The sequence below is a fragment of the Plectrocnemia conspersa genome, unplaced genomic scaffold (assembly GCF_051122295.1).
Source record: "Plectrocnemia conspersa isolate PC_06_02 unplaced genomic scaffold, ASM5112229v1 ptg000013l, whole genome shotgun sequence".
NCBI classification, from domain to species: Eukaryota; Metazoa; Arthropoda; class Insecta; order Trichoptera; family Polycentropodidae; genus Plectrocnemia; species Plectrocnemia conspersa.
This window is the reverse complement of record NW_028277177.1, coordinates 1,853,202-1,862,965: the sequence shown is the minus strand read 5'-3', so window position 1 is coordinate 1,862,965 and position 9,764 is coordinate 1,853,202. Positions and strand designations below refer to the sequence as shown.

Below are 9,764 nucleotides of genomic sequence, written 5' to 3'. Positions count from 1 at the left end.
TCGTGAATGCTCCGTGGTATGTTCGCGATAAAGGCATACATCGTGACCTAGGTGTCAAAAACGTCACCAGTGCTATAAAATGTTTTGCTGCTAAACACGAAGCGAGGCTCTAACAGCACGTCAACATCGAGGCAGCATACTCCTTAATATGAACAACCTGAAAAGACGGTTAAAGAGAACTAAGACATTTTAACTGGGCTAACTATCATAACTGGAACTCATTTACTATTAGAAGAGTTTTTTTAAAAAAGGTGCCGTAACTCACTCTTTGTCAAGCTTTTTACTAAAGAAAGTTATATTCAAATAGCATTCAAATAAAATTTAAAGCACCCATCCTATGCCACGAAGATCATAAAAAAAATAAACAAAATTTATTCGGTCAGATTTTTTTTAATTTCACTTTTACACCCTAACAGCGCCGTCGCATGCTACCGAAACAAAATATTTTTTTAAATAATCTTTTGTCATCCCATAAAAATAAAGACATTAGAGTAAGAATTCATACACAATTTTTGCCGTTACCTTTTCATGTTTAATCAAATCCAGAATAAATAAATCAGTGAATACATTTCAACACTCTCGATACAGCATCTAAAATACAAAATAAGTATGTTTCTTGCTTATAGTGGTTGATTCATTAATTATCAATAAAATTATATTTTTCGATTGAACAATTTTTTTAAATACGTTTTTTTCTCATTTAATCACTAATATGATTCATAATAATAATGCATGCGCTTGTTGAATGAATAATACGATCGATTTTAATTCCATTCAGCTTATGCATATCAATTTCAGCTTTAAAAGTGAAGAATGATTGATTATCGTTTTCTACTTTATATGCAGTTCGAATTTGTTTTGCTATTATTACTTTTTAGCGAGATAATGATTTAAAAAAAATATTTTTTCTTCTTTATTTCGGCTTCAGAAAAAAATTTTAACGCTGCTTTTTGTGCAACAGGTTCTCTGTGATTGATTTTTTCCTTGTTTTTTGCGCTCTCCTTTTGGTCAAAATTGGGTTTAGATATGCTTCATTCGATTCTCAGTTATTTTAAGTCGTAATATTGTTATAAAAAGTCTTACTATGAACGCTAGATAACCGAGCGTTTCCACTACGACGGCGACGGCACGATTTTATTGCTTTTGACGTGAATTATAAGTAGGGACGTAATTTGTGAGGTATAGGCATTTTTCAATTTTCCAGAAAAATGCATGCCATTTAATGAAATATTTAAAAAACGACCAATGACTCGCTAAATTTTGCCTCCCTCTCCCTGGTAAAATCTGAAATTCCGTTCCTGTGTGGCGCCGATAAAATTAATAAGTACCAATTGTAGCAATTGGTCATTTTAAAGATTATTTTCTAATTTTGCATAATACTTTCTTTATCATTTGACCTGAAGGCGTATTAAAACGCCGACGCCTTCGGACGAGTCCTGTTACCGTTGCCTCCACTACTTTCAATAAGTTTTGCCTAAGTGCGCGGCTAGCCTCTTGTATCCGGAATATTCGGAAATGGCTATATTCCGACTTTTTTAATAATATATTAGATGCGAATCTACGAGTGCGACAATTTTGATACCATAATAAATAAAGTGTAGTCGATATATGTTTGTATATATGTACATATATGAATCGAAACTGTATGGGCCATATAGTGTAAGATGTTATGTAAAATACTACAAGAATTGGGTATATTTCTGTGTATATATTCAAATATATTCTAGACGTTTTGGAGACTACGAGAATAAACACATATATATTTAAATAAGTACATAATACTTGGTCGTCAATAAAACTGAATCTATAAAAAAATCGCTTAATTTCCGACAAATTAGCAGAGCAAAAATATAAAAATTCCGATAAACGGCTAATTATCAGCGTTAGGTCGTCCCCAATTATGAAAGTTCACATATAAAAACTAATCAAATTATCTGCCTTATTTCAGTGTATCATAACAATGTTTCGCACCTTGAACGTGGCTTTTGCTGCGCTTTGCTACGTGGTAGCTGTCTGTTCGTCCCCAGTACCAGCACCCCATTTGTACTACTACTTCGACGGCGAGGTTTCAATCAGTCACGAAGGGTTGCTACCCCTCCTTTTTGGGCTAGGTAAATTAAGGATCCTGGGTACAAATGTATAATCGAGGGCCCTCTTATATAAATGGCATTTAGTAGCAGAATAAGGAAATAGATTATTATGCAAGATTACGACAAAATATCTGAGTCACATTAGATTCTAAAATTTTATAAAAAATCATAAAGATAAACTATTATAATTCAAAAAGTTAAGCTATACTATCTTCTTTGTCAAAAGTAAAAGTGAATTACAAATGTATTATAATACTTGTTTCTCTGGATTGGGTATGCATAATTAATATGTAGTCATAAGTAACCAATAGCAAATACTCCACAATTTATCTGCAAGTCAATGTTGAACCGTAACTTAATAATAATATAGTACATATAATAATAATCATTTTTAATTATCAAATATTGCTTAAAAATGAGTAATATTCTTAATAAAATTCTGAGATAATTATGAAAGAATTGTTTTTAAATGTTGACTATTTTTCGTGGCACCAAAGGAGCATAATAATCTCCGTCAAAGGTTGTATAGTAAATCGTTTTGTAATTTACAATTTTTTAAAATTTAAAACAATAAGACCGTGAGGGTGTTCTTTGGCTGCCCCTTTAATTGGGCTGTCATAGACGGGCGCCTGCTCTGCCTGTGCGTAACGCTGGCGCTAGGCACATCAGTTTTCACGATGTACTCTTTTAGTGTCTATCAGGTACTCATTTGATTTTTTCGTTTATGATTTGGCTATTCGTTTAGGAAACACCTCTTCAAACAATAAATGCGCAGAGACAGTTACTAACGCACCGATCGACGGCTGCGATCTATATGCGTCGACTCGGTACTGGCCTGCAAACGGCGGCAAGGAGCTTTATAAATGCGACGTCATTTTCGAGGATAACTTCGATGGGAACTCTCTTGACCGGAATAAGTGGGCGGTGGAGTCGACGCTTCCGGAATACAAGGTAAACAAGTAGTTTGTTTTATATTTGCGACACCTTCTCATTCATAGCATTCGTCTCTTTTCTACAGGAAAAGGAGTTTGTTTCATATCAAGAATCGGCCATCTCCGTAGACAAAGGCCTACTTACCGTTTCTTTAAAGCAATTGACTGACGACGAGGAATTGCGCAACGGCAGTTTGCATATCCAGGGGTATGAAAGTTTTATAAATGAACTCTGACGAAATAAACAGTGAACTAATGATGTAAACTATTTGGTGCAATTGCGAATTCTGGAAGCACATATAAAACACTTGTATATTGTCTGTCCATTGCAAAGGAATTCCGCCCGAGATTTACATTTACCGTTATTTTTTCACGCAAAGAATTTGTCATAGTAAAAATATGTAATTTCATTGTCACCTAAATCACATGTGAAATGAGATTAATATTTTTAGATAAGAGCAATGTTTTTTTACATTAAAACTGGTCTTGTTTATGACCAGTAATTAATTTTACTCTATGTTTACCCATTGGCGTGAACATAGAGCAAAATTAATCGCTGCAACAGATTATTTAATTCTAAATAATCTGTTTGAAATGTTATTAGATTAGAATGTTAATTTCGGAACTCAAACTTGGTTGGCCAAGGAATTGCTTTTCTTCTCTATTATGGATTTCATTATTTTCAACAGAAGTTTTTCGAATACTTTAGATATTATTGGTAGCATTGATATAGGACTGTAAGATTTTACGGGTTTCCTGGCTTAATAAGAGCAATGACGCTAAATTTGTCACATTTCAGATGCACTACGAATCGCTGCTGGGCGCATGCCTCAGCGAACGAATATATTTTACCGCCATACGTGTCTGGAAGAATCAGCACTAAACAGTCGTTTAGCTTTACCTACGGCAAAGTTGAAATCAGAGCCAAATTGCCCGTCGGAGATTGGATCTATCCGCGTGAGCTCTCTTCTCTTAATTACACATTTTTTTTATTAGTTACGCGTCACTCGTTAAATGTTATTTTCAGAACTGTATCTGAGACCTCAGACAGATCGCGACTACTACTATTATGCTTCCGGCGAGATGAAAATCGCCATGGCGAGAGGCAACAGAAATATGAAAGATGGCAACTCCGTTCTATATGGAGGCGTCGTGTTAAACTATGTGCACTTTTGTCCACGCAGCGGCCTAATGCAAGTTGTCAATAATAATTCAGGCTGGGGAGACGCTTTTCACGTATACGGACTCGAGTGGACCGAAGGTGAATATTGTGAACCCCCTCTAGGATATCTAGTAATTGAAAGCCACGTTATATATAGCGCCTATTTTTTGAGTTGATGCAATTAAAATCGCTGAGGAATGTGCACTTGTTGAGATGAACCGTACAAAATTTGAACACGTGAACGCTATTGTTACTTGTTACGAGGGAAGGTCAATAAATCCTTACAAAACAATAGAGAAACACGTAAGTAAGTAAGTTAAAAAAGTAAGATTCCGAAAGGTCTTCAAAATAGGCTTCTGTTTCGGCGATGACATCATCGTTCGACGTGAATCTTTTTCCTGCGAGCCGTTTCTTCATGTTTAGAAACAGGAAAAAGTCGTTAGTGGCTAAATATGTTAAATACGGTGAATGTGGCAAAAATTCGAAGCGTAATTCATGCATTTCCGCCTTTGAAACTATACAATTGTATTCCCGTGCATGCTGTCTTGTTGGAAGAGCACTTTCTTCTTGGCCAAATCTGAATGTATTTTCTTGATTTTTACTCTCCGTTTATCGTTTGTCCTTTTTTCAAGTAGGCAATGTGGATGATTCCGTGAGCATCCCAAAAAACCGTGGCCACCACCTTTACGGTCACCGTCTTCGTCTTCTTTGGAACCGGATCGTTTCCAGAAACTCACTGTTTCGATTGCTCCTTTATTTCTGGAGTGTAGTAGTGGATCAAATTTTTCATCAGCGGCTATGTATCGACGCAGAAACTCGTAAGGATTGCGACTAAAAAGCGCCAAACCAGCCATTGAATCGACCACATGATTGTGTTTATTCTGCACTGTAAGCAATCGCGGTATCCATCTTGCCGATATCTTTTTCATACCCAATTTTTCGTACAAAAACCACTGAGCAATATGATATGCCTGTAGCCTAAATAAGTTTGCGAACTTTGACTCGTCGATCGCTCAAAACCATATCGTGGATTTTGTCGATCATTTCTAGCGTAGTCACCTCAAGTGGACGTCCCGAACGATGTTGATCACTTGTGGATGTACGATTAGGTTTAAATTCATTCACCCAATTGTAAGCAGTTTTAAACGCTGGTGCAGATGTGCCACGATCTTCATCTAATTCGACCTTGATTTCTTTCATTGTTTTGCCTTTCAAATGAATGAATTTAATCACTACACGAAACTTGTTTTTTCCATTGTTTGAAAATAACAAAGGATGTTTGCTTCAATCGATTGTAATATGAAAGGGCACAATGTAAATGGCTGACAATTTGACAGCAGTGTATTTACAGATGGTACTTTTCAGAAACATGCTTGTTTTGATACTGCTTGCGCCATCTATTTTTTAAGGATTGACCTACCCTCGTAGCAGTAGCTTTTTGCCATATTTTCACAAACTGTTCTTCCGATTGACGTGTAGACATAATTCTGTTTGTCGACTTCAAAAATAAAGCTAACGCATTTTGTAACAGTTTTTAGAGTGGTTTGTCTAATATTAATTGTGTAATCGTCACTGTATTGGCTGATCCAATTCGAGTTTCCTGCGTTGGCAGCACTGTAAATCAGACAGTTGTTAATAATCACGCGTGTTCAAAGTATCAAATGTTTGTTTGCAATAACACATTTATAAAGCGGATCACTGCTCAACCCGTTAAAATTGTTAAATTGTCGCATTATTTGGTGACGTCAACTGGCCGCCAAGATCATGCGATTTAATGCCGTAGGATTATTTGGAAAGATTAGTAGGAAAATTATATTGAAAGGTCCAGAGGCGGCCATTTAATTGATATTATTTTTCATAATTAATGATATGCAACAAATGTGCGATCAATAAAAAAATCTGAAGATATCCTTAGATTTGTGTATTTTTTTAAAAATGTTTTGAAACTGAAGCTGGATCATCCTTTATATAGCCATATTCAACCTTAATCCATGTATACTTTCGGCTTAGATGAAATCAAAATGTCGGTGGACGGTGAAGTGTACGGCACAGTAAATAGTAAAAACAAGTACAGCAAATTGTGTACTGAAGAACGGGGTAAACACTGGAAGGACACGGACATGAAGCCTTTCGATGACAAGGTTCGTACAAAGCGCAGTAGCGTAATACTTGCCTCTTAATTGTAATCTTTCTTTTCAGTTCTCTGTTTCCATCGGACTGGCGGTTGGCGGGTGGTCGGAGTTCGTAGACAATGTCGGCAATAAACCTTGGGGCGACTGGGACAAGTACCCAATGATCAATTTCTGGAACAAGAAAGCCACTTGGCACAAGACTTGGGGAAAAAACAGTAAACTGCTGATCGACTACGTCAGAGTCACGGCTTTGTGAATATAGCAGCAAATAAACGTTTTCAATTGAATTGTTTCGATTATTTCTGTTATTAATAAACGTATTAAAAATAGGGTGCACTAAACGCAGTTTAATAAATAAATTAAAACCAGCGATTTTCAGCGGCTGCAGGCTTTGAAGTTGAGGATCTTGAGGAATATTTTTGGGCCTACTTGGCGTCGTCGGTAAAATAATAGTTGTATCAAGAGCCCAATGTCGTCAAGTAGGTTAAAATACAGCTTAATAGAAATTGCACTTTGTCGCATTGCTAGGATAATTTTATGGCTCTAATGATATATGTAGAACTGGATCAGTTGACACTTTTTAATTATAAATAAAAGAAGAAATCAAAAATTAAAAATAATTTATTTGAGAACACAAAAATAATAATTAGCACGAAAATTTTTACGAAATGTAGACAACGTCGAATGTGGTATACGACTCGCTTCTATATTTTGTTTTCGCATATTTAATAATTTTAACCACTTTGTCTAAATATATAATAAAGATTAAGGATATTTCCAGATACTAGTGCACGTGCACAGTCGCTACTAGTATGCATTTTAGCGACATTTTTATTGCGGAATGTTGACGTATTTTCTCAGATAACACGTAAAAAAAATGCAAATAAAATTTTTCATATAATTTTGTACATATTATAACATTTCATATAACTATAGAATCACACTCGAGAAGCTTCGCACGAACGACGAATCAAAAAGTAAAGTTTCACTGTCATTTTTCGTCGAGTTGATTTTTATCGCACATGAGCGACGGGCGACACAGACTCGCTAGATCTGCGGACTTTGCAGAAGACTTCTTTTTCTTCTCTCCGAATCGGCGACGTCGGTCACTCTCGTTCGGATCTCGGCGTCCCGAGAGAGCGTTGATTGACTCTCGCTCGGTCTGATGATGATCATCTGCATCAAGGTTCTGGTATCCGAGAGTGGAGCGGGCGGAGTCTGTAGCGAAGGCTTCATATGCGTCGCGCGGGTCTCGGTAATCGCGGTGAGGCCCCGGGTAGAATGAACGAAGGACGTTGGCAGCGACGGCAGCAGGCGCGGCGAACGCTCCGGAGGCGTCCGCACGTTCGCCAGCCCCGTCTGGGCCGCGGTCCGGGCTGACGTACGACCCTCGTTCGGCGAGCGCTTGCCCGGTGATCGGTCAGAATTTTAGGTCCTACAATGAAAAGCGGAGGTTAGTCGAGGCTTTTGATAGTGAATAATAAATAAGACAGACCCAATTTAGTACTGATTATTAGAAAAACATTTAGAAAATATATATAAAATATACATTCGAACAGAGAAGATTTAACCTCAAGAGGATTAATAGTAATAGCAATCTTAAAGTGAATATGTAAATATTGGTACTTGTTAAGAATGTCGGCGACATGCTCAGAAAGCAATGTTTATGAACTCTCTGCTGTGTCACAATGCTGGTTTGGCTCTAACGGCTATGAAAGCATCCAACAACGTTTTGCTACAAAAATACGTAAGGTAAATCTTGTTGCCATTTTATGTAATTCTCTTTTTAAGTAGATTCGTTGCAGAGTTATTCATGGGGTTCTCATTGTTATCGGCAAGTCAGTGATCGGTTTTTAATATTTCGATTTATTGAGACTTTTTATAACAATATTACAATTTACAATAAGTGAGAATCGAATTGAGCATATCTAAATCGAATTGAGCATATCTAAATCGAATTTTTACCAAAAGGAGAGCTCGCTCGCTCACACCTAACCAAATTTTAAAATGTATTTATGTAGCGAAACATAGTTACTCGCTTTCGTAGCCGTTAGGACCAAACTAGCAAAGTGACGCAGCAGACATTCTTAACAAGTATCTAAGTAATTTCATAGATTTATATGTATGAATTTTACCTTTATTGCCTGCGGAAGGTCGGGCAGCTTCATGTCGCGAAGCTGCTGAGGCAGATTCATGCTCTTGACCGCCGATACCGCTCTGGCTGGCGCTGCCGAAAGTCCGGCCTGAAAAAGAGAGCAAAGCGTTAGCGGTGGCGCAATTTTCGGATCGGAACCGATAATACCTCTTGCTTCTGAAGTTTGTTTTGCTCCTCAATGCGCGCCAGAATGTCGGCCATGTTGGTTTGTAGCACCATGCCTCCCATGACGAGCTCACTGAGGATGTGATGAACGCAGTCTGCGTGGAATATCAAGTCCAACTCGCACACATTTTCAAAGCACTTGTCTAGCGTTTCAACAAACACCTGTATCAAGTCCAATATGCCCAGCTCGCTCTCGGAGGAGTCCACGCAGAAGACGAAATACAGCGTAGCATAGTGCCTGTATATGAGCTTGTAGTCGGAGCCACCGATGAGACTGAAACGAGACAGCGGTCAAGAGGTGCGAGGAAGAGCAGACGGAGCTGAAAGATACGCTACCTGCCGCCCTCGAGGAAGTTGCACACGTTGTCGTCTCTCTTCGACACCAGTTGGAACGTCTCCTTGATGATCTGCTGTTGCATGTCTTCGTTCTGAAACAGAAGCGATCGTCAGTCCGAATAGAAAAACGAGCGTTAATGCGTTAGAAACTCACAAAATATTGATAAAACTTGGACAGCCGCGGCTTTCCATGGTTATTGAACACCAATATGGCTTTAATCATGATGACAGCTGTGATCGTCGCTCGTGTCAAAACGGTGCTGCCATACTTGAAAAATATATTTGCTTTGCTTTTGATGGAATAATTCAATCGAGTTTTAATATGTATTTTGTATCTATGTAGATAAATATTAATTATTTTGTTTACGCGCTGCGTAGTGTTGCGTTGTTTCACGTGTAAGCATTGCTTGTCAGTGTTAGTGTTTTTATTATTGATTACTACGAATAATTGCCTCGGTTTCGGACGGATTATTGACGAAAACCGAGGTATAGTGCTAGACACCCAAGAATGCCGATTGCATTAGTGTGCGTCACCGGGTGATTAAAAAATGTTTACATTTTTTGTTTTTAATTAATTTTGTGTTTGTTTTTTTAGTATTATTATTTACAAATTTTTTAGTATTTTTTTACAAATCCTAGTTTTTTTCGGAGAACCTAAAGACGCACGTGTTCCGTTATTTTTAAATTCCCGAACAATTGCTTGTATCCTTCTGACCGACAACTTTGTCGCTTCGGCTACCTGGTCCATAATAGGTACAACCTAAAAATACACATATTGCTTTATTTACAAAT

At 37.5% G+C, this 9,764-nt stretch overlaps 2 protein-coding genes across 2 annotated transcripts; one reads left to right on the top strand and one right to left on the bottom strand.

Moving 5' to 3' along the window:
* Window positions 1-1,453: 1,453 nt before the first annotated feature.
* On the top strand, window positions 1,454-6,603 carry LOC148226943 (beta-1,3-glucan-binding protein-like). Its single transcript, XM_088202203.1, has 7 exons — window positions 1,454-2,111; window positions 2,836-3,041; window positions 3,109-3,230; window positions 3,822-3,979; window positions 4,050-4,283; window positions 6,195-6,325; window positions 6,384-6,603. The coding sequence occupies exons 1-7, from the start codon at window positions 1,961-1,963 to the stop codon at window positions 6,570-6,572; spliced, it is 1,191 nt and encodes a 396-aa protein (XP_088058329.1). The 5' UTR covers window positions 1,454-1,960; the 3' UTR covers window positions 6,573-6,603.
* Window positions 6,604-6,919: 316 nt separating this feature from the next.
* On the bottom strand, window positions 6,920-9,234 carry or (AP-3 complex subunit sigma-2 or). The gene is made up of 5 exons (XM_088202239.1): window positions 9,127-9,234; window positions 8,973-9,064; window positions 8,619-8,910; window positions 8,452-8,559; window positions 6,920-7,751 (listed from the first exon to the last, which is right to left on the bottom strand). Exons 1-5 carry the CDS (start codon window positions 9,193-9,195, stop codon window positions 7,737-7,739), a joined length of 576 nt encoding a protein of 191 aa, XP_088058365.1. The 5' UTR covers window positions 9,196-9,234; the 3' UTR covers window positions 6,920-7,736.
* Window positions 9,235-9,764: the final 530 nt, after the last annotated feature.

Coding starts and splice junctions, on each gene's coding strand:
- LOC148226943 (XM_088202203.1), top strand. CDS start 1,961: ATGTTTCGCACCTTGAACGTGGCTTTTGCTGCGCTTTGCTACGTGGTA. Junction 4,284..6,194: donor CGGACTCGAGTGGACCGAAG/GTGAATATTGTG, acceptor CTTTCGGCTTAG/ATGAAATCAAAATGTCGGTG. Junction 6,326..6,383: donor TGAAGCCTTTCGATGACAAG/GTTCGTACAAAG, acceptor CTTTCTTTTCAG/TTCTCTGTTTCCATCGGACT.
- or (XM_088202239.1), bottom strand. CDS start 9,195: ATGATTAAAGCCATATTGGTGTTCAATAACCATGGAAAGCCGCGGCTG. Junction 9,065..9,126: donor CCAAGTTTTATCAATATTTT/GTGAGTTTCTAA, acceptor CTTCTGTTTCAG/AACGAAGACATGCAACAGCA. Junction 8,911..8,972: donor AACTTCCTCGAGGGCGGCAG/GTAGCGTATCTT, acceptor GTCTCGTTTCAG/TCTCATCGGTGGCTCCGACT.